Source organism: Pongo pygmaeus, chromosome 21 (assembly GCF_028885625.2).
Source record: "Pongo pygmaeus isolate AG05252 chromosome 21, NHGRI_mPonPyg2-v2.0_pri, whole genome shotgun sequence".
Lineage (NCBI taxonomy): Eukaryota > Metazoa > Chordata > Mammalia > Primates > Hominidae > Pongo > Pongo pygmaeus.
Window position 1 is genome coordinate 30,672,126 of NC_072394.2, and position 25,081 is coordinate 30,697,206.

The 25,081-nt window shown below is 41.8% G+C and overlaps 1 protein-coding gene across 6 annotated transcripts in view; it reads right to left on the reverse strand.

Annotated features, from left to right (window-relative positions):
• PTPRA (protein tyrosine phosphatase receptor type A) overlaps positions 1-25,081 on the reverse strand; it is a 171,567-nt gene that overhangs the window by 46,568 nt on the left and 99,918 nt on the right. For 5 of the 6 annotated variants that reach the window (XM_063659540.1, XM_054466625.2, XM_054466629.2 and 2 more), the window contains 5 exons: positions 24,368-24,715; positions 14,542-14,568; positions 3,064-3,148; positions 1,809-1,882; positions 1,437-1,573 (listed from right to left, as the gene is read on the reverse strand). In XM_063659540.1, coding sequence (XP_063515610.1) covers positions 1,437-1,573; positions 1,809-1,882; positions 3,064-3,148; positions 14,542-14,568; positions 24,368-24,715 — 671 coding nt within the window. The remainder of the gene's footprint in view (positions 1-1,436; positions 1,574-1,808; positions 1,883-3,063; positions 3,149-14,541; positions 14,569-24,367; positions 24,716-25,081) is intronic. The other variant, XM_054466628.2, reaches the window with a different exon arrangement.

Sequence of the window (25,081 nt, forward strand, 5' to 3'; positions counted from 1 at the left end):
TAGCTGGAACTATAGGTGCCCACCACCACGCCCAGCTAATTTTTTGTATTTTTAGTAGAGACAGGGTTTCACCGTGTTAGCCAGGACGGTCTTGATCTCCTGACCTTGTGATCCGCCCGCCTTGGCCTCCCAAAGTGCTGGGATTACAGGCGTGAGCCACCGTGCCCAGCCGAGTCATTTTTTCAAGATGTAAATCTGCCTGCTCTATGGCTTGCCACTTCTCTCATGACTATCTGCAAGGTCTGTGGTCTGGCCAGACTAGTTTCACCTCTTATCCTCCTTTGAAGCTCTGCTCTTCAGCTGCACACAGCCCTGTCATGTTCTGGGTGTGCCCTCCTTCAGCACACTCACTCCTGACAATTCTCCTGCTATTTCCAGTGCCTGGAAGGCTCCCCACTCCCCTGTCCCCACCACCCTTGCCTATGATTAGGTATCAATTAAAATATCATTTATTCGAGGAAGCTCTTCTTTTGTTTTTTTGAGATGGAGTCTCGCTCTGTCGCCAGGTCAGAGTGCAGTGGCGCGACCTTGGCTCACTGCAACCTCCGCCTCTGGGGTTCAAGCGATTCTCCTGCCTCAGCCTCCTGAGTAGCTGGGACTACAGGCACATGCCACCACGCCCAGCTAATTTTTGTATTTTTAGTAGAGACAGGGTTTCACCAAGTCGGCCAGGATGGTCTTTATCTCTTGACCTCATGATCTGCCCGCCTCAGCCTCCCAAAGTGTTGGGATTATAGGTGTGAGTCACCGTGCTGGCCAGAAGCTCTTCTGATCTGGGATCAGAACTGGTAGGCTAGGATCACCAACTGGTGGTTTAAAAACATATTCTGCTTCCTTATGGGAATTATAAAAAATATGAATCTAAATACTCAGGATGAGACCTGTGCTAAGCAGTCTCCCATGGTCGTCATTTCCCACACTGATCTATCCCATTGTCTACTTTAAACACTGACACCCCTGCTCTAGACTCAAAAAGGCAACCTCTTAATATGGATGCCTACAAATATGCACCAGTCCTTCATGTGCTGTACTGTTGTTTGAACTTACACAGTTATATTTGTTCTTGTTTGTGGGGTTTCCCTCCTGGACAGTGAGTTCCTTGAGAATAGGGATTGGATCTGTTTCTGCTCCTCATCATATCACTGGCAACTAGAATACTACCTGACAAATATTAGATGCTTGCTAAGTATTTATTAAACAAAAGAAGTAAGAGATGTGATGATGACTGAATGGATGGGTAGATTAGGGAGGTGAGGCAAATCTCACTTCATTTCCTATCCATGATCATACAGGAGTCAGATAAACTTGGTAAAACATTTCTCACCTCTTAAACATTAAAAGCCCATTTTTTACTTCATGACTCCAAAGGTCTGAAAGGTCTGACTTTAGGTCTGCCTTCTTCCCTGCTGATACACCAGCCTCAACAAAGTACTCACGTTGAATTCCTCCCTGAAGAGCTTATTGTCGTCTGCCATTCTCCGGTTAATTTCCTCTTCCAGCTTGTCCACGGGCAGGGGTGGGTACTTCCTGTTGGTGCTTGGGGATCTGGCCAGAAGTGGCACACTCTGGGGCTCTGCAGTACACAAGGGAGAAGGTCAGTCAGGTGCCCCGAGAACCTAGTCCCTCTTCTGGAGGCTAAACTGGGGGTTCTACCTCATGGACCAAGCCTGTAAGAACTAGGACTGTTTTCTTCAAAAATCTTTTTTTCCTCTTTTTATTGTCGTATTCTTTTAAAAGGATGGAGAAACTCCTAATTTCTTGATTTCCTTCCTTGTGAAGGTTCCCCATCACATTAAGGAATGCCTTACCCACATCCTCAGTGCGGCCGTTGGATAAGCGGAAAGAATTGGAATGGCTCCCAGCTTGCTTGTATTTCTTAAACCTGATGAGAAAATGATCACAGTGAAGAATGCAGCACAGAGGTGGGAGAGGCAAATCACACCTCTGTATTCCTGCTCATCAATTCAGCCTTTCTAAATCTCCTTTAAAAATAATCGGGCTTTTTTAGAGACAGGTCATGCACACCCTGAGGCAGCAGCATGCTAGGGTGACCGAGTACCTCGGGATACTTCTGTTTACCCTTGGCACACTGGAATCCAACCAGGGAACCCCAACAGTATATTCAGGCTCATGTGGCTCACTGCAGAGCACAGCCACACCAGGTAGAGAGAGGGTGAGTGGGTGGAATACAGTTGGGGGAGACAGACAATATATATCAAACAAAAATCTTGGTATTTCCTCAGTGTAGCCTGGGAGACCCAGGGAGAAGCCCAGAGCTTTGGATTGGGTGGACACAGTTCTGGCCACAAGTCTCCTGCAGAATGATAGAGACACATGACAAATTATAGGGGGCACATGATTCCCCTCTCTTTATCCCTGCAGAAGAACAGAGGGAGCACAGAACATCTTTGGTTAGGCCAAAGATAAGGCAGGGCTAAACCCAATTAGTCAGGGCAGTAGCTTTAGCAGGAAGAGAATAAATGCACCACCCTCTTCTCTCCCTTGGGTTCCCCTTCCTTGCTTCTGCTTGAGTGGTAACGTCTAGAGGACCCTGAAAGAAGGTTAGAAAGAGGGATCCTGTAACTCACAACTCACATGGCTCAGCTCAACATGCCAGGGCCAGGGGTCCCAGAAGGGTTTGGGGACAAAGCCCCAACCAGAAATAAAGTAGGCTTTTGTTGAGCATTAATCTTACTGGGGCCCTTTTAGGGGTTGCTTCAACAGGGCTAGACCTAAAGATCCTGTAACACCTGTCACTAATAACAAACTGTGGTTTCTTACCTCAACCTCCAAACTACCATTCTGGGCTTTAGCTTGCACTGGAGTTGGGAGACTGGGCTTGGACAGACGGAAGAAAGAGGGAGGGCTTAGGGCTTAAGGAAGACTATGTAGAGCTTTTAAATCATTTCTAAGTAGAACTTCAATTTTAGCACCATCATGGGTCATTCCCCCTCTGTCCTATTCATTGTGTATATCCTGCTGTCTACTGGACTGTGTGGGTTCACTGGGACACTGGGATAGTGAAACAGAATCTAAGAGAACGTGAAGTGTTAGTAGGCTCACCTTAACATGTACAAAACTATGATAATAAACACGATCACTAGCAGAGAGGACAGGGCCACCATCACCGCAATAATTGGTGTCTCATCTGAAATCAAGAGAACAGAACAAGTCATTACTGTGTTGTGCAATGGAGGGCTTAAGTCAACCATTCAGGGCAACACCCTGAAGAGGAAGAGCTCATTCAGTCCTTCTGCAGATGCCAGGAAATGGAAACAGAGAAGAAAGTATGAGTGTGCACCTCCCACTGCCATGCCAGGGCTATTGAGGTGAGGTGGGGAGAGAGCATGGGGCCCAGGATGACATGCTCACCCCATCTCTAACTATCATACATTTATTTACTCTGTCTCCCTGCATTAGAATAAAAGCTGTTTAAAGGCAGACACTTTGTTTTACTCACTGCTATATCCTTTGAGCCTAAAACAGTATTTAGCACATAAAAAGTACTGGAATATTTGGAGGCATGAACACATTCAATTCTGATGGCAAACTAGGTATGCAGGGCCAACACTGTATACTCTCTCAGCTTCAATGGGCTCCATCTAGAGGAAGATGGGAGAGGAAGGGAAAAAGACAGTTTTCCTATCATAAACCCAAATGGTTTCTGGGCACAGAGAATACTGTTCCTAATTAAAACAAGGAGACAAGTAGGGCACAATGGCTCACGCCTGTAATCCTAGCATTTTAGGAGGACAAAGCGGGTGGACTGCTTGAGCCAAGGTATTCGAGACCAGCCTGGCAACAGGGTAAAACTCCATCTCTACTAAAAATTAAAAAAATAGCCGGTGTGGTGATGTGCACCTATAGTACCAGCTACTCAGGAGGCTGAGGTAGGAGGATCACTTGAGCCCAGGAGATGGAGGTTACAGTGAGCCGGGACTGTGACACTGCACTCCACCCTGGGCAACAGAGCAAGACCCTGTCTCAAAACAAACAAACAAACAAACAAGGAGACAGCTGGGTGTGGTGGCTCATGCCTATCCCAGCACTTTGGGAGGCTGAGGTAGAAGGATTGCTTGAGGCCAGGAATTCGAGACCAGCCAAATAAAAATAAAATAAAACAAGGAGACACTATTAGATCCTCAGCCACCATGTAACAAAACTGCTGGGTGCTTCTTTTTTCCTCTTTCCACACCCTGCTCCCTTAGTCACCTTTTGCCAGGACCCCAACCATGGCAACATCGGGTTTGAAGACATGGCAATCCCACCTCATTCCACAGGGCCTGGCTCCCTTTCACCCAATACCTAGCCTTGTTTCTCATGCAGCTGGACAGGCGCTGACTCATCCGCCTCCACTCTCATCCTCCACCCCATTCCATGAACTACACCATCAGAGTGGCTTGGTAACTATCTTCACCATTTTCCTACCTGCTAAAAGGGAAGACAAGTCCCTCCCATCCTGTCATGTGTGCTCTGGATTACATCCACTGCTGTCAACTCAAAGACTTGTCTTCTTGACCTCATTTACCCTGCCCCAGCCACCACCAGCCTCGTGTCTCTCTTCTCAGCTGACTTTCCGAAACAAAGTTGTCTAATTTGTCTTGTCTAATTCCTTACCTCCAGGTTCTCCTTAATCTATTTGCTCTGACTCCCACCCTCAGTGCTCTGTTTAAACTGCTCAGCCAGAACACCAACAAATGGCATATTGCCAAATCCAACAGGAACATTCCCATCCTCATCTGATTCAACCTTTTAGCAGCATTCTTTCAAATATCTGTGGGCCAGCAATTGCATGCCATTGTTTGAGACACTAGGAACAGAGAAGTGTTCAAGGAGACAAGTGACAGAAAGCTTCCATTCTGTGGGGAGGAAGGAGGACACTGTTTATAAACAAGTCAATACTTAATTTTAGACAGGGACAAGTGCTATGAGGAATAAAAAGCAGGGTGGGGAGAGAGAAAGTGACAGGTTGGGGAGCAGTGATAGAGTAGTCTGAGAAGGTCTCTCTGAGGAAGTAATATACAAGCAGAGCTCTAAATAACGTGAAGTGAACCATGCAAAGATCTGGGTGAAGAGCTTTCTAGACACAGGGAACAGCAAGCATGGTAGCTCTCAGGAGCTTGGCAGGTTCAAGAAACAGCACAAAGGCCAGTTCAATATAAGATGCCAGAGAGGTGGGCAAAAGCCAGCAGACTTAGGACTTGGGAGTCCATTTTAATGACTGTGGATTTAACTCTTGAGTGTGATGAGAAACACTATGTCATCGGAGGGCTTTGAACAGAGGAGATATATAACTGGATTTACATTCTCTTAAAAGCTAAACTGACCATAAGCAGTAGCCATGAGGTGAGAGGTTAATCTAAGAATGTAGTGTCATAGAAGCCAAGAGCAGAGTTTTTCAAGGAGGGAGCAATCAATTCAATCAAATACTGCCTACAGACTTAAGAAGGATGAGACAGAGAAGTGAAACCAGATTTGACAAGACGGTGGCTACTGGTGACCTTTCCAAGAGTATTTTCAGTTGAATATGGGTGAGAAAGCCTAAATGGAGTGAAATAAAGATAGAAAAAGGACAGTGAGACATTGGGTCCTTTCGTGGGGGACTTTTAACATTAAGGGATGCAGAGGAAAGGAGTGACAGATGGAGGGAGATATGAGGTGGACAGATGGGTTTTTTTTTGTTTTGTTTTTAGAGAGACGGAAGACATTACACGATGCTTCTTTGTTAATGGTAAGTTTCAAACACACTGTGGTATGTGGCTCTCACCTTAAAATGAGTGTTCAGACTGGCTGATCACTCCTTCCTCTCTGAAGCACTTTCCTCTCTCAGCTTTCCACAATGAAGCACTCCTCTGATTTTCCTTCTATCTCTTGTCTGCCTATCTCAGTTTCCCTCACTATCTGTTCCTCTTCCAACACCAGATCTCTACATGTGGGAATTCCTCAGGGCTCTGTCCTTGGCACTCTTCTCTATATCTAGTTAATTTGATCAGAGAGAGATGACTGTAAATATAAATGCCATGCTAGCAATTCCCACAGTTGCTTTGCTTGGTCAGACCTCTTTTCTGAGTTCCAGATTCTCAACTGCCTATTTGCCACCTCCACTTTAAATTTCATAGGCAACACAAGCTTTTTGTGTTTAAAACCTTTCCCTCACCATTCAGTAGCTAGTACTCCAACCCACCCTGTTGCTCAAGTAAGAAATGTGGAAACCCCCTTGATTTCTTCCTCACACTTATCTTCTATATCTAGCACAGCTGCAAGTAACATATTTTAGAGATATATCTAAAACTTCAAATCTGTCTGCCTTTTTTTTATTTTGCATTTTTTTTTATTGCCACCAGTGTAGTCCCAACCTCCATCCTCTCTCATCTGGATCACAGTAAGCCTCTGCCCCTGCCAATCCATTCTCCACAAAGCAGAGTGATCTCTAGGAAAGCAACTCAGGTTGTGTCCCACTCTTAGGTAAAACCCTCCAACAGTTTCTCATGCCTCAGAATGAAATCTAATCTCCTTATCCTGGACTCTAACAACCCCCTCGATTTAGCCCCTACCTGCCCTATCTCTTGTACTCTTTCCTTGCTCACTCAATTTCAGCCACTGGTGTCCTTCCATGCTTTCATTCATTCATCCTCAGGCCTTTGAACATGTTACTCCTTCTGCTTTACACAGCCTCTCTCTGTTCTTTGCCTGGTTATCTCCTACTTGTCTGGTTCTCTGTGTGTCACTTTTCCCACACAGGTCTTCTCTGACTTCCTAATACTAAATTAGGATCATAAGTCTCAGTTTCCTTATTTCTGAAATAAGTTATTCTGCATATTAAATGAGATCTTTCATGTAAAGTTGTTGGCACAGTAACTAGCACACAGTATGTACTTAATTTTAGCTGTTACGGCTGGGCATGGTGGCTCACGCCTGCAATCCCAGCACTTTGGGAGGCCGAGGTGGGCAGATCATGAGGTGAAGAATTCGAGACCAGCTTGGCCAACATGGTGAAACCCCATCTCTACTAAAAATACAAAAAAAATTAGCCAGGCGTGGTGGCACATGCCTGTAATCTCAGCTACTTAGGAGGCTGAGGCAGGAGAATTGCTTGAACCTGGGGGGCGGAGGTTGTAGTGAGCCGAGATTGTGCCACTGCACTCCAGCCTGGGCGATAGAGCAAGACTCCGTCTCAAAAAAAAAAAAAAAAAAAAAAAATTGCATTATTTCCTATACTATTTTTGTAAGGCAAGGACCTTATTATTTTCCTTGATAATACCTCTCACACTTTATAATTACATATTTGACTTTGTTGATTAATGAATATCCCTCCTTTATAGCATAAATTCCACAAGAGCAAGGATTACATGTCTGCTTCATTCTCACTGTACACCTAAAACCTAGCACAGGGTCTCACACATAACAGGCACAAAACAAACAATGGATTACGTTGAGCCAAAGAACAAAAAAAAAATAGTAATTTATCACTAAATGTCTTTGTTAAATTCCAACTACAGAGGGCAGTATATCAGGTATTATAAGAAAATAATTAGGCACATCCCAGTACTTTGGGAGGCTGAGGCGGGTGGATCACAAGGTCAGGAGTTCAAGACCAGCCTGGCCAATATGGTGAAACCCCGTCTCTACTAAAAATACAAAATTAGCCGGGTGTGGTGGCACACCCCTGTGGTCCCAGCTACTCAGGAGGCTGAGGCAGGAGAATCGCTTGTACCCAGGAGGCAGAGGTTGCAGTGAGCCGAGATCGTGCCACCGCACTCCAGCCTGGGTGACGGAGTGAGACTCTGCCTCAAAAAAAAAAAAAAAAAAAAAAAAAAGTAAGTAATTAGGCACATTTGGCTTAAGACACTGGGCTAAATCCATAAATTTACTTCTTCATCTTCCCCCAAAGCACACTGACATGGTAGAAGAAATATAAAAATACTAATGAATCAACAGCGTATCTGAAAGGCAGCAAACGGTGGCATATGTAGATCAGAATCTTTGAGAGATTTCTGGAAGACAAAACAGACCAGACTCGACTGTCCAAGAGATCAAACAGAGCCAAAGAACCTCCAGCTGAAAACTACGTACTAGTTCTACCAGTTTGGGCCTGGAAACACCTCAAGCTCAGAGGGAACTGGGACTGGGGTTGAAAGTGGACCTTAAGGTACCAGGATGGTACTTAAGCAAAGGCCTGCCAACCCAGCACCAGTACAACCACAGCCTAAATGACAAGCGGGGCTTCCCATCTAGACTCAGCTGGAAAAACAGCGCTCTACGCAGAGTAGAGAGTTTGTCACAGAGACTGGTAAGGGCTTCTTTTTTTTACAAAATATATGCTGCATATGTATTTTCTCAACGTCACACTAATGACATTTTGGGCTATACAATTCTCTGTTATGTGGGTCTGTCATGTGCACTGTAGGACATTTAACAATATCACTAGCCTCTAATTATTAGATGTCAGTAGCAAACCCCCAATTTTGATGACCAAAAGTATCTCCAAGCATTGCTAAATGCCTTTGTGGGGGAAATAGCCCCCAGTAAGGAAGCACTGGTCTATACCCATCCCATTCTAACTGAATTCTTTTAAGGCAAATCTGAGACCTATCATTTCAAATGCAATTACTTAGGTATGTATCACCAAGAGATAAAGATTCTTAACATAAACATAATACTATTATCCAATTTAAAAAGTAACACTAATTCCTTAGTATCATCTAATATTATTCAGTTACTGCTTGAATTTCCCTGAGTGTCTCATAAATGCTTTTTTTTTGGTTTGGTTAGAATTGACACCAGAGCAGGTCTACACTGCATATGATTGTTAAGTATATTGGTTCCACAGAAGGTTTCCTGGGGCCTGCAGACAGAAAAAAACCATAGTAGTGCCCAAGCTAATTCTAGGCAACCACAAGAGAGGAAAGGAAAAAGAAAACGGCAGCTCGCCTAGAGGATAACTGCACCCTGTCCCGATTTTCCTGAGCCATCACTGAACCCCTCCCTGGTTTAGGACATATGTCCATGTTTGTCTTCTGAAGGGATGAAGGGACACCTATTGTGAGCACAGTCTAGGCCACTCAATGGTCCAGGGCACACATAGCTCAAACAGAGCAACAGTAGCCCTGGGAAATGGAGGTGACAAAAGAAACAGAATAAATCTTTTAAAATATACTGCAATTTGTGCAACACGATGCCGTATTGATTTAAAAAAATTTTTTTTCTTAAATTTTTTGTAGAGATGGGGGGAGGGAGTCTTGTTGCCCAGGCTGGTCTTGAACTCTTGGTCTCAAGTGATCTTCTTGCCTTGGCCTCCCAAAATGCTATGATTACGTGCATGAGCCACTGCTGCATTGCCCTTTTTTTTCTTTTCTCGAGACAGAGTCTCATTCCGTCACCCAGGCTGAAGTGCAGTGGCGTGATCTCAGTTCACTGCAACAGCCTCCCGGTTCAAGCAATCCTCCCACCTTAGCCTCCCTAGTAGCTGGAACTGCAGGCCTGGCTAAGTTTTATATTTTTAGTAGAGACAGGGTTTCACTATGTTGGCCAGCCTGGTCTTGAACTCCTGACCTCAGGTGATCAGCCTGCCTCAGCCGCCCAAAGTGCTGGGATTATAGGCGTGAGCCACTGTGCCCAGCCTACATTGATATTTATTAAAAGTCACTATTTAAAAAGGAGTAATCTGAGTAGTAAGAAAGAGTTCTTTAAAAACTGGCCGGGCATGGTGGCTCACGCCTGTAATCCCAGCACTTTGGGAGGCCGAGGCAGGCAGATCACCTGAGATTGGGAGTTTGAGACCAGCCTGACCAACATAGAGAAACCCCATCTCTACTAAAAATACAAAATTAGCCAGGTGTGGTGGCGCATGCCTGTAATCCCAGCTACTCTGGGGGCTGAGGCAGGAGAATCGCTTGAACCTGGGAGGCAGAGGTTGTGGTGAACCGAGATCGCGCCATTGCACACCAACTTGGGCAACAAGAGCGAAACTCTGTCTCAAAACAAAACAAACAAAAATGAAAACAAACAAAAACACCAGCATAATTAGGAGGAAAAAAATCTAGATAGAAAGGCTTAACAGGGCCGGGCATGTTCCTAGGCAACTTAGCGAGACTCTGGTAGTCTGTCTCTACCAAACAAACAAACAAACACCTGATTAGCTGGGCATGGTGGCATATGCCTATAGTCCCAGCTACCTGGGAGGCTGAGGCTGGAGGATCGCTTGAGTCCCAGAGGTCAAGGCTGCAGTGAGCTGTGATCAGGCCACTGCACTCCAGCCTGGGCGACAGAGCATGAGTCTGCCCCAGCGCTGCCTCCAAAAAAAGAAAGGCTAAATAGGAGAACTGATATAACTGAAAACCAAATTAGTTGTGTGAAAGAGCAACTGTCCTGGAAGCTCCCAGAACACAGAGCAATAAGAGATGAAAAATATGACAGCATAGAAAAGAAAGGAGCTGGATAGGTCCAGGAGATCCAATACCTGTGCAACAGGGGAGTCCAAAGAAGAAACCAGTAAGAAGGGAGAGAAATAATACAAGAAAGTTCCTGAGTTATCAGGCCAAAAGAAATAATCTAGTTTGTGGAGTAATATTGACAAAAAAATCTTTACACCTAGATGTATTCTGAAAAAATTCTTAAATTCTAGTTGAAATCAACCAACGAACCACAGGCCAGCCTTAGAAAACCATTTCCAGGGCAGGGGGTTTTAGGGTCCGACAGACCTGAAGTTCTAATTCCTACTATCCTAACTTACTAGTAGTGTGATAATCTCTTAGAATGATGTATGAAATGGAAGCATAATAGCACCCTCAACCTTTTAGAGTTAATGGGAGATCTAAAAGAGGTAACATTTGCAAAGTGTCTGACATGAAGGGAAGAGATTGGCTTTGGCATCCACAAGTTCACACACTAGCAGAGAACCTCAGTCCAGCTTCCTACGCTCAGGCAGTTCTTGCCTAGAACAGGGGTCGGCAAACTATAGCCCAAATTTAGCCCACTGCCTGTTTTTGTAAATAAAATGCTATCAGAACATGGCCATGTTCATTCATTTACATACCATCTATGGCTGCTTCTACATTACAAAGGCAGAGCTGAGTAGATGAGACAGAGACAGTATGGTTACAAACCGAAATTGTTTCAACCCCAACTTCATTCCAGCAAAGTTCTACTTTCTAGATTCAGGCCAGGGAACAAGCATGAAAATGAAAACCACTAAAATGGTGTTCCGGGACAACAGATACCTACTTGCTATAACTTCTTTCCTTGAAAACAAAGGGCCATATTAATTGAAGGGCTCACCTGTAAACAGGTGAGTGACATAAGGACTTCAGACACACACTGGTCAACTACAAACTAGTCAGTAAAGGAATAGCCATAGTCCTATAGCCCCAGTTCCTATGGCCCATTTACCTATTGCCACACTTTTTGGTACAAGTATTTATCAGCTCTCAAAGGCAAGGTTGTAATGTTGTTTTAAATGTTTCCTATTGGCTCTAAAAACAGAAATATTCATTGGATTGCCTCTAGATAACCACTGGGCTGAGCCCAATCACCGTTGTTTTGAGCCAAATTATTCAGAAACCTAAATTTCTATTGTCCATCTATCTCCCCTAAGTCCTCTGGAATATCTTTCTAAAACCAAAATCTGACTGTTACTTCCTTACTCACCATCATCTTCAGGAGATGCTCCAACTCCTGAACTCAGTAGACCACCACACCCATTCTGTTGAGGCCACCTCCGACCACTCCCCACACCTCATACGTCAACTGCACACAGATCTTCAAACACATGACTTACTCTTTCATGTCTCTTTGCTTGTGCCCTGTCTGGTGGGTCTTCATTTTCCCCATTTGCTATTTTAATTTAAACTTCCCAAAGCACATCTCTGTGCCTCCTTCCCACTCCCCAGATATAATGAGTCTTCTGAGTTCCCTCAGCACTTTGTGTGATATATCCAATGGCATGTAACTGAGTAGACTTTGGTTCCTGATGTTCACGTATTTCCTTCCTGAGATAGGGAAGCATATTCACATATATATACTTATATATAAAATATTTTTTTTTCTGGACTCCTTGATGCTTAATAGGCACTGAATAAATGCCGAATGTAAAAGGTGCTTAGAGAAAGCCATCATAAACTCATAATAATAATGGCACTATGATAATCCCCACCCTTTTTTTTTTTTTTTTTTGAGACAAGAGTCTTACTCTGTTGCCCAGGCTAGAGTACAGTCATGAAATCTTGGCTCACTGCAACCTCCATTTCCTGGGCTCAGGTGATCCTCCCACCTCAGCGTCCCAAGTGGCTGGGACTACAGGTACGTACCACATGCCTAGTTAATTTTTGTATTTTTAGTAGAGACAAGGTTTCCCCATATTGCTCAGGCTGGTCTGGAACTCCTGGGCTCAAGTGATCCACCTGCCTCAGCCTCCCAAAGTGCCCTAACACTCTTAAAACAAGAATGTCAACTCTTTCTAGACTTAAGTAGTAGCTCAAGGACTACTTCTTTACAAATATTAAGATGCTGATTTTTTTTTTTGAGACAGAGTTTTGCTCTGTCACCCAGGCTGGAGTGCAGTCTAGAATTGCAGCCAAGAGCACGATCTTGACTCACTGCAACCTCTGCCTCCCAGGTTCAAGCAATTCTCCTGACTCAGCCTCCCGAGTAGCTGGGATTACACCACCACGCCCGGCTAATTTTTGTATTTTTAGTAGAGACGGGGTTTTACCATATTAGTCAGGCTGGTCTTGAACTCCTGACCTTGTGATCCACCCGCCTCGGCCTCCCAAAGTGCTGGGATTACAGGTGTGAGCCACTGAACCTGGCTGGAATATATTTTAAAATAATATGCATGAGAAAATAACCAGTTTCCTGGACTTCAGAAGAGGAAGAAAAGTTGCCCTCCCTCTCATTTCTTTTTGCTTTGACAATTAAAACATCAGACACTACTGTTCAAAAGCACCCCAAAGACCAGTGCATAAAAACATGTAGCCTTTAATTCATCTGCATAAGACATAACTGCTTATCAAACCCATTATAATACAAACACTTCCAAACAGCTGGCTTATTTCTCAAAAAGCATTTGGCTTAAAATTAGAATGTGATATCCAAATTTATAGCAATACTTCTAAAGATCCGCTCTGGTAAAATTGCCACTAGATTTTGGGACTTTAGAGACTGCTGAGAATACCTATGCCTTTTCAGTTTCCTGTTTGGAATTACACAAAATTATTTTTTGACTTAAGAAAGGAGATTTATTACATTAATAGACTTTACATATGTCACAATTAGCAATAATCTAGGTAATTATGGTAATTTTGTTTTTTTAATCACAACATGGAAACTACTTAAATATTGGGTAGGTAAAATAGGTATGATATCTGGGGCAAGAAAAGGCTGAATATTATGAAAATATATACTAAATAGAGGAAGGAGTCAACAGATCTTATGTTTCATCTTGAAGCCTACCACTTTGACTTTTGATTTTATTGTAAGGCTGGTTAAAAGAGCAGTTTTAGGGAGCAAGTAAATATCTATCACAATAAAATCTATTTAAGTCTACATTTGATAAAATCTGGCAAGTGAATCTGAACAGCAAAGACACTGTATTAATCCAATGTTTAGTTCCCAAGTTTAGGAAAGTGAGAGCTGGAAAAGTGAGGGAAATCTGTACACAGTATGGTAACACCTCACTATTCCTTACCAAATGCAATGGCAGATGGACATAACATAAAGAATCAGAGTACCCACTTTTCTGACTCAAATGCTCCCTCTTAGTGGGACTTCATATGACTCCAAGTGTTCCATTACTTAATTACACAGGGAAAATTGTGTATGGTTAAATAACAGGATCAGAAAAAAACTCAAGTCTGATTTGATAAAATAGAAAATTATAAAAACACTGCTTCAAACAGTAACATTTTTAAAACTCAAATGTAATAATCACTTCTTAGAATGTTAGATGATCTCTTTCTCTCTCATGCTCTTTGATAGCAGCCTTACTGTCATTCTAGGCAAAATGTGCCACACTTCTGCAGACAAGTACCCATGTCCCCCTACTCTCTAGTGACCAGGGACTCAGCAGTCCAGACACAACATCTCAGGCCATAGAGACTTTACATTTAAGGGTTGAAAATCCATAAAATCCATATAAAGCCACAAAGGGTTGACATTTTATAGACTAGGGGAAAAACAACACAAAGAATATTTAAAGGGAACTGTGGCCTAGAAATCAGAAGTAACTCACAGTATAGAAATTATGACCTAATATCACCAAAAAGTAATGTTAACAAGGTGACATGTCAAAATAAGATATATTTTGTTACTTGTTAAAATACATCATAGCTGTTAGAATCCATAGTCTATATTTAAAAACATACTGAATACAGTACTTGTTTCTATTGCTCTTCTCCATGAGATTAACATGGAAATAACTTAAGGGAAAGTAAACAAACAACACAGCCACAGATGCACACGGTTACCACAGACTGTGAGCAGAGGAAATAGATGAATACTGTACACTGTGTAAAAGGAACAACAGATATAAGGTGAGCAGCTCACCTCTTCTGTCCTTCGAGTCAGAATTACCTGTGTAATAAGTAAAAAATAGAAACATTCATTCAGGTTAAAGAAACACATTACAATTCAATTTAGAGTACAACAAAACAAGCTCCAGGATTAGGAATGCTTTCCTCCATGAGGCATCCTCCAACAACTGGGAAACAAGACTGCCCAGATTCACTAAACTTTGGACAGTGGTCTGGCCTTCTCCCTGGGTACACAAAGAATGCAGCATCAATATTCATAAAAAGTACGAGAATGCAAAGAGAACACATGTTATTAGAGGACTTTATGTCTTTTGCTCCATTAAAATTCAAGAGGACAAAATTAAGTAAGGATACAAAAGACCAAAATGATAAGTAATAAAATCTAATTGGTACATAACAAACTCTACACACTAACAGAGAAAATCTTCTTTTCAAAGGCGAGTGAAATATCCACAGCCCTTATAAATCCCAACAGTAAAAGAATACAATATTCTTTTGTCCCAATGCAATAAAATTAGAAATTGACAAAGTAAGAAAACATGTGAAAATAAAAATCAAAACCAAAATGAGGCCAGGTGCAGTGGATCACCTGAGGTCAGGAGCTCGAGACCAGCCTGGCCAACATGGTAAAACCCCTTCTCTACTAAAAATACAAAACAAATTAGCTGGGCGTGGTGGCGGGTGCCTATAATCCCAGATACTTGGGAGGCTGAGGCACGAGAATCACTTGAACCCAGGAGGGGGAGGTTACAGTGAGCCGAGATCATGCCACTGCACTCCAGCCTAGATGACAGAGCGAGACTCTATTTCAAAGAAAAAAAAAAAATCAAAACAAAAATGGGCCGGGCATAGTGGCTCACATCTTTAACCCCAGCACTTTGGGAGGCTGAGGCATAAGAATTGCTTAAACCTGGGAGGTAGAGGTTGCAGTGACCCGAGATCACACCACTGTACTCCAGAAGTGGGGCAGAGTGAGACTCCATCTCAAAAATCAAACAGACGGCCGGGCGCGGTGGCTCACGCCTGTAATCCCAGCACTTTGGGAGGCCGAAGTGGGCAGATCACAAGGTCAGGAGAATGAGACCATCCTGGGTAACACGTGAAACCCCGTCTCTAATAAAAATAAAAAAAAAAATAGCCGGGCGTGATGGTGTGCACCTGTAGTCCCAGCTACTTGGGAGGCTGAGGCAGGAGAATGGCGTGAACCCAGGAGGCAGAGCTTGCGGTGAGCAGAGATCACGCCACTGCACTCCAGCCTGGGCAACAGAGCGAGACCCCATCTCAAAAAAAAAAAAAAAAAAAAAATCAAACAGACAAACAAAAAACCCCAAATGGAAAAATACCTTAAAAATAACAATGATGAGAAGTTTTGTGACAGAACCTGCCAACTCTCCTCCCCTCAGATCAGTCTCTTTCTCTTCTTGCCTTGATACAGAACCTTTGTTTTTTAGCTGAGCACCAAGCTCTCCTGCCAGACTATATTTGAGACTCCTTTGTGCTAGGTGTGGTCATGTGATGAATTCTAGCCAATGGGATGTGAGCTACAGCAATGTGAGTAACTTCCAGGTCACATCTTTTGGAAGAGAAATGGCCCCTATTCCCTTTGTTCTTCCTTCGCAGTGGTTGGAACTAGAACCCAATGGTGAGAACTATCTCTAACCAAACAGATAAGGGCAATATTGTTAGGATGGCAGGGCCACAAGAGGAAAGGAATTTGGTCCCTACTGAGATGAAGGCCCTGCCTACCTCTGGAATGTAACTGGGGAGAGAAAGACACTTCGGTCTTATTTAAGTCACTGAATTTTGGTATCTTTGTCAGAGCAGCTTATAGTGCATCCTAATACAACTACCTATAGAAACACCTATGGGATGTGGCTAAAGCTGTGCTTGTGCAAAATTCACAGCACTAAATATGTTAATTAACTGGAAAGAATGAAATTAAAGCACACTCAATTCAAGAAGATAGAAAAAGCACAAAATAAATCTAAAGAAGGTAGAAAGTAAAAATCAATGAAATAGAAAATGTAAACATAAAAGGACTATAAATGCACAATAGCAAGTTCTTTGGAAGAAAAAAGGCAATAAACCTATGAAATAAATGGTTATTCAGCCTAAACAAAAAAAAAGGAGACATAAAATAAACAAAATTTAAAAATTAATAGCTCTGTAGGCTATTATAATAAATAATCACAAGGGAGAACTTTTCCTCATTCAAATACATTTGAAAACATGAATGAAATGGCCAGATGTGGTGGCTCACACCTGTAATCCTAGCACTTTGGGAGGCTAAGACAGGAGGATCGCGTGAGCCCAGGAGTTCAAGACCAGCCTGGGCAACATGGCGAAACCCCATCTCTACAAAAAAATATAAAAAATTAGCTGGGCATGGTGGAACACACCTGTAATCCCAGCTACTTGGGAGGCTGAGGTGAGAGGATCACCTGAGCCCAGGAGGTGCAGGCCGCAATGAGCCAAGATCATGCCACTGCACTCCAGCACTGGGCAACAGTGAGAGCCTGACTTAAAAAAAAAAAAAGCATATTTTTTAGCGTAAACTTTCAAATCCTTTCCATGTAGCAAAACAAAACACTAAAAACTAAAACTTATCAAAAAGAATACACACACAAAGGAAAAACATAGATCAATCTCATTTAGAGATAATTTGAGAATATCTAGACAGAGAAAATTCTAAATGAAAAAAAAAAGAAATAATATCAAACAGACTGCAACAGCTTGTTACAGGAATGATACAATATATTTGGGTGGCCTTGGCTCATGCCTATAATCCCAGTGCTCTGGGAGGCTAAGGCTGAGGACTGCTTGAGGCCAGGAGTTCATGACCAGTCTGGGCAACACAGTGAGTCCCTATTTCTGAGAAAATTTAAAAATTAGCTGGGCGTGGTGACATGCGCCTATAGTCCTTAGCTACTCAGAAGTCTGAGGTGGGGTTTGCTTAAGTGCGGGAGTTCAAGGTTACAGTGAGCCATGATCGTGCCACTGTACTTCAGCCTGGATGACTCAAAGGAAAAGACTTAAAGCAAAGCAAAGGTCAACAGAAAAAGAAAAATTAAGAAGATTAAAGAATTAATTCAGAGCAAGACCCTGTCTCTAAAAAATGAATAAATAAAAACTGGCAGGGCGTGGTGGCTCACACCTATAATCCCAGCACTTTGGGAGGCTGAGGCAGGATCACAGGGTTAGGAGTTCGAGATCAGGTTGACCAACATGGTGAAACTCCATCTCTACTAAAATACAAAAAATTAGCCGGGCATGGTGGTGCGTGCCTGTAGTCCCAGCTACTCAGGAGGCTGAGGCAGGGAAATCACTTGAACCTGCAAGGTGGAGGCTGCAGTGAGCTGAGATGGCGCCACTGCACTCCAGCCTGGCGACAGACTCCATCTCAAAATAAACAAACCAACCTAGGAATAGAATCCACCATAGAAACAGACCAAAACAGAAAAAAAATCATTCAGCTCTTTCTCATTGATCCTGAACAGGCAACTGGCAAAATTTAACGCCCATTCCTAACATAAACGCTCATTAAATCCTGAACACAATAAAATATGTTTATCTCAACTCAAGAGTCAATACCATGTATAATGAAAAACTGCTGAAAGTGTCCTCGTTAGTGTCAGATACAAGAGAATGCTGTCTGCATTTACCAGCTGCTTAACTTTGTTCTGGAGGTATTCATCAATGCAATTAAACAGAAGAAAAACAAAGTTCTAAAAATTTGGAAGATATATGCAGATGAGATGACTTGAAGCCATAATAATTAATGAAGAAAATTACTTCCAACACTAAGAGAGTTTAAGGTGGCCAGTACAAAATGTCTCTACAAAAATCAGTAGCCTTCATATCCCCAACAGCAGCCAGTTAGAAGATCTGATGGAAGAAAATGCGCCATTTATAATAATAAAAACAGAAGATTTAAAAAAAACAAAGACTTCAGAAAATGGAATATATTGCATTCTTGGATAGTTAGACTCAACATCTTTAAGATGCCACTTTCTCTGTTAATCTATGTATTTAACATGATCAATACAAACTTTTTTTCCTGCTAGACAAGTTGATTCTAATATTTATAATAAGAATTGCTAACAAAATTCTGAAAAATAAAATTAACAAGGAATGACTCATTTTACCAGATATTAAATACTTTACAAAGTTACAATTATTGAGACAGTGGGGCTTTGCACATGGACAGAGAAAAAGATTAATAGAAAATAAAATGAATGTTCCCAAATACTCATATACATATGAAGAGGTAAATAAATATCTGAATTCAATATATAAGATAGGTGGCATTTCAAATCAATGAGGAAAAATAAATTATTAAGGGGTATTGGGACAAATTAGATATTTGGGGAAAAACAGATCCATAGCTCACTCTGCATCAGAATAAATTCGAGACAGACCTAAGTGCGTGTATACACACACACACACACACACACACAACCATAGAAGTCCAGAAGAAAATTATTTTTATAATCTTGGAGTAAGGAAAGCCTTCCTAGATATGACCCAATTCCTAGAAAACTTAAAATAAACTGAGAAATATTTAAATTAAAAAAATTAAAAATAGCTAATGATATCTTCTGCAATGCAGAAAATCTAGATGACCACCTAGGGAACAATATTTGCAGTTTTACCATAGGCAAAGGACTCATTTCCCAAACGTACAAAGAACATCTACAGATGAGTCAGGAAAACCTTGACACCCTAATAAAAATGGGTAAAGAATATCAACAGAGAATGCTCAGAAAAATAAATGATCTTTTAAATTACACAAAATTGCTCAATCTCAGCAAAATGCAAATTAAAGTTACACTGAGATGTTATTTTTCACCTGTCAGATTGGCAGAGATCCCCAAGTTTAATAATTCACCACACTGAAGAGAGTTTAGAAAAACAGGCACTTCGACATATTGTTAATAGGAATAGACTTCCTAGCAGAGGTAAATGTGGCAATATCCATAAATTTATAAATGCACAGTTAAAATAATTCATCCTACTAATATTCTCATATGTGTCTGAAATGACAAACTGTATTGTTTATAAGAGTACTCTGAAAACAATCTTAATGTCCACTGATAGGGGAAACTGGATAAATATATTAAGGTATATCCTTCAATACAGCAGTTCTTTACTAAAACAAAGAACAAGTATGATAGGGTAACTGAAAAAGCAATATGTAGAAATCAACTCGGCATATTTATTATTTATATTATAAATGGAAAAAATGAATATATATGCTTTTTTAAAAGGAGTTTATTATTTATTCATTTATTCATTCATTCATTTATTTATTTATTTTGAGACGGAGTCTTGCTCTGTTGCCCAGGCTGGAGTGCAGTGGCGCAATCTCGGCTCACTGCAAGCTCCACCTCCCGGGTTCACGCCATTCTCCTGCCTCAGCCTCCCGAGTAGCTGGGACTACAAGCACCTGCCACCACCCCTAGCTAATTTTTTTTGTATTTTTTAGTACAGACGGGGTTTCACCGTGTTAGCCAGGATGGTCTCGATCTCCTGACCTCGTGATCTGCCCGCCTTGGCCTCCCAAAGTGCTGGGATTATAGGCGTGAGCCGCCGCGCCCGGCCTATTTATTTATTTTTAAAAGGTATCCTAGGCTGGGCGCAGCGGCTCACGCCTGTAATACCAGCACTTTGGGAGGCCGAGGCAGGTGGATCATGAGGTCAGGAGTTCGAGACCAGCATGGCCAACATGGTGAAACCTGTCTCTACTAAAAATACAAAAAACAGCTGGGTGTGGTGGTGGGCATCTGTAATCCCAGCTACTCAGGAGGCTGAGGCAGGAGAATTGTTTGAACCCTGAAGGCAGAGTTTGCAGTATGCCGAGACTGCGCCGTTGCACTCCAGCCTGGGCGACAGGGTGAGACTGTCTCAAAGAAAAAAAAAAAGGTATTCTACATTTTTACTTGTCACTGAATTTTTTTTTTTTTTTTTTTTTTGAGATAGAGTCTCGAGTCTCACTCTGTTTCCCAGGCTATAGTGCAGGGACTTGACTCACTGCAACCTCCACCTCCCAGGTTCAAGCAATTCTCATGTCTCAGCCTCCCAAGTAGCTGGGATTACAAGTATATGCCAACACGTTTGACTAATTTTTTTATTTTTAGTAGGTAGACAGAGGGTTTTGCCATGTTGGCTAGGCTGGTCTTGAGCTCCTGGCTTCAAGTGATCCACCCACCTTGGCCTCCCAAAGTGCTGGGATTACAGGAGTGAGCCACCGCACCTGGCCTATTTATTTTTGAGATGAGGTCTCCCTCTGTTGCCCAGACTGGAGTACGGTGGTGCGATCACGGCTCACTGCAGACTCAACTGCCAGGCCTCAAGTAATCCTCCTGCCTCAGCCCTGAGTAGCTGGGACCACAGGCATGAGTCATTAGGCCCTGCTGATTTCTAAATCATTTGTAGAGATGAGGTTTTGCTACGATGCTTAGGCTGGTCTCAAACTCCTGGGCTTAAGCGATCCTCCTGCTTCAGCCTCCAAAAGTGCTGGAATTACAGGTGTAAGCCACTGTGCCTAGCTGGCCTTTATTTTTAAAAGGAGAAAAAGACTCAAAGCAAAGATCAACAGAAAGCAAAAATGTTAAAGATTAAAGAATTAATTCAGGATACATCCAATATCCAAATAATAAGAATTTGAGAAGAGAACAAAAAAAAGGAAGAGGGGGAGAAGGTTTCAAAGAAATGAGAGAAAATTTTCAGAAATGCAAGCTCAAGGCTCTAAAGGGCCTATTAAGCATCCATAATAATGAACGAAAGACCCACATCAAGATACATCTCTGTGAAATTTCAGGATACCAACGATAAAGAGAAGATCCTAGAAAGCATACAAATAATTAGGAATTAAGATAGCAGTAAAATCCTCCAAACCTGGTAAGCAGGTGTCAGTTAGGGCAGTACTTTAAAAATTCCGGGGGAAAAATATTCTTCAAATTCTACGCACAGCCCTAAAGATATTTTTAGACATGTAAGATCTGATACAATTTGCCTCCCATGGACCCCTTCTCAGGAATCTACCGAATGATGAGAGAAGACAAAAAGGAAGACAATGTGGAAGTCAGGAAGCAGCAGCAAGGGGAATTCCCAGAATGACAGAGAAGGGAAATCTCAGGTTGATATATCTGTGTAGTAGCCCTAGAGATCAACAAGCCTAGACTGGAATAAGACAATGGAGGGCTCAGGAGGAATTTCTAGAGGTAAAAAAGAAATAGATTATCTAACAGATTTCACTTTGTAGAAAGCTGTTTTGAGAGGCTCTGGAGAGCATGGTAAGAATTGAGTAGCAATAACTTTTTTGAGTCATGGTCTTGCTTTGTCACCCAGGCTGGAGTGCACTGGTATGAACACAGCTCACTGCAGCCTCAACCTCCTGGGCTTAAGCAATCCTCTCATCTCAGCCTCCTGAGTAGCAGGGACTACAAGCACATGCACCCATGACCAGCTAATTTTTGTATTTTTTGTAGAGATGGGGTTTCACCATGTTCCCCAGGCTGGTCTCAAACTCTTGAGCTCAAGTGATCTGTCCACCTTGGCCTCCCAAAGTGCTGAGACTACAGGTGTTAGCCAGTGTGCCTGGCCTGACTAAATAGAAAACTAAATAAACAAAAAATAAGGCAAGTATTAAATCCAGAAAAAAAACTGTACAAGAAAGAAAAACAATCCATTTATACCTATAGCTCAGCAATGAATATTTCATAATTACAATAATATACATCAAATACTGATTTAATAAAAAATTGTAACTGTTACAGGAGGACTGGTAAATGGTGGTGATAAGTGGGATGTGGGGTTTAAGACTATGAAATTCCCATGTGCGATAATGGTTTCTTGAATAAACGCCACTAGAGAAACATAGTCTCAGTCTCCTATGATATGAAATGTGTTAAATGTGCAATAACTAGATTCTTAGCTGTGGCACAATTTGGACCTAAGTCAGTTTATGGAAAACTAAGTTCCCTACAAGCAGAGTGGAAAGACCGCAAAAGTGAGAAATAGGCCTAACTTGTCAGCCTTGAAATCTAAAGCAAATCATTTAACCTCTATATACAGTCTGAAATTAAGCATCTGTTAAAAGGAGATGATTATCCATGGTCATGTCACAGAGCTGTTAAATGAAAGACAGCACACAATAGAACATGGGCTGTTCAGTCAGTCAGGCCTGTGTTACAGTCTCCACCTTTTCCATTCACTCATTCAGTTTGTACAAGTTATTCTGCCTTTCTCCCTAAGCAATGGCTACAACCCAACATTTTATGTTGTTACTAAAATTTCAAAAAATTGTATGTAACATTAAAAGAATAAACATGGAACTGGATCATCCATTAAAATAAAACAAAACAAACAACTAGTGGTGGCCTGCTAAAGTGATTTCATGAATTGTGTCATGAACTGTACATTGAAAAACATTCCACAGATTACGGTTTCATCATTGTAAAATACTTTCACCTATAAAACATAAAATAGAACTTACCTCATAGGATTATTCTAGAAAACTCTTAGTACGATGCCTAGCACACAGTAATAACTATGACAAAACTACATTAACTCTAAAGCGGGATGCCATCTGCATTAAAGGTACCTTCATATATTTTACTGGTAACTATCAGAGCAATAATCACAACAATACTAACAGCTCACACTTAAAAATAGTGCTTACCATGTGTAGGCATCTTTATAAGTGCTTTACCCGTATTAACTTGTTTAATGCTAATATCTCCTCTATGAGGTAAGAACTACTACTATCACTCATTCTTGTTTCACAGACAAACAAACTGAGGTAGAGAGATAAAGTAAGCCAGCTATGCCATAAACATAGCTGGTTTATGGAAGAGCTGGGATTCAAACTCAGTGCGGCACTGAAGACTGTGCTCTTAACTGCAAATGCTGTCTTGTCTTTATGGTAGAAAATATGGGGAAAAGCTGGCAGGTGAAGGGTCTGAGTTATAAGGCACAGTAAAAGATATCATCTGTAGTAACAAATGAGAATCAACTGAGCAAACAGTTCCTGAATGTTCCACATGAATGAGATGTGATTCTGCTTAGGGGCACTCACCATCTAACTGGGAAGAAATCAGAACCAAAGGGCTCGGGAACACAGAAGAGGAAAGAGTGATTTTTGCTAGAAAAGGGATGACAGTTACATAGCAATCAGGTAATGATTATTTCCTTTACTCCTCACAGAAGCCCTTTGAGGGTATCTCTAATCCTCTTTTACAGACAAGGTACCTAAGGTTCAAAGAGGTCAGAAACTTGTCTTACCTGCCCTGGTCTCAGATCCATGTCTCTGATTTTATCCTTGGGACTACTGCTTCAACCTGAGGCCCTGAACAACTGGCACTGCAATGTAACCATTTCCCAGAGCCTAATGCCACCCCTGGCCACTGGCCTCCCACTCCATATCTAACTGTCATGGACATCAATATCCATTCTCCTTTCCATGGTCTCCATGGATCCCTCCCTTTCCAAACCTAATCTTATTACTCATTCTCTGTATCTTTTCATCTTCGGTCTCTTGCATCGTCAATAAGCTCCTCTATTTCTCTTGTCTTTTTAAGCCTTCTTCTCTACCTTTAAACACATTTAAGTCCTCTCAATCTAACCAGGATCCCACCTAGCAGAATGATATTCTCCAGAATCTTTCTTCTTTCCTCTTCACTCATGCTAACCCAAAAATTCCACATACAGGTTTCATTACTTCACTTGAGCAATTTTACTTATTTGAAGAAATTTTAAGGCTAGAAAACACAAACAAGATAATAAAAGGATGACTAAACTCAAAAGAGCAAAAGAACAAACAGAATCATTTCTAGTACCTGAAGGAGGGAAAGTTTCTGGAGTGGTTGCTGCGGTGCTGGAATTCCCCTCCCAGGGTTCTGTTCTGGCATCCGTGAACTGGTTATCTGGATCTGGAAGCCACGTTCCATTTGGTGAAATTGTAATGCCTATAGAATTGGTGCTTGCTGTTCTTGTGGTCCCATTGTCAGAGTCTGAAGAATTGACAGTGGTTAAATAGGTGGGTCCCAGAGTTACATTTGGGCTGAATGTTGGTGCCACAGAAAGAGAAGTTAGTGAAGAAGTTGGATTTGAAGTTTTGGCCTCTTCTTTAACTGGTTCTGCCGTTGATGAGTTAATTAATCTTGTAATTCCTACAGAAGGTGCAACTACAAACACCAAAAAACAAGGAAATATCACATGAAGAATGTGAGGCTAAAAAGTTGTGAGACACAAAGCAGCAAGCCTTAATAAACTCTCAAACATATGGAGACCAAGCAAAGACCAATCCCCCCACTCCCAACACCCACCCACCCCCTATGTTTTTATCTAATGCTGGACCTTTCCTACCTCCTCCAAAGGACTACGGTTTAAGGGAGAAAGACACAAGATTCTTCACTTAGTTCCTCAGAAACCATATATAGAGTTGTAAATGTCAACAGTTTATTTTACTTTTCAGGAAAGAACACATAATCTCTTTGATTTATTTAAAGCAGTTATATGTATGAAAAACAATGCTGAGCATTCAATACAAT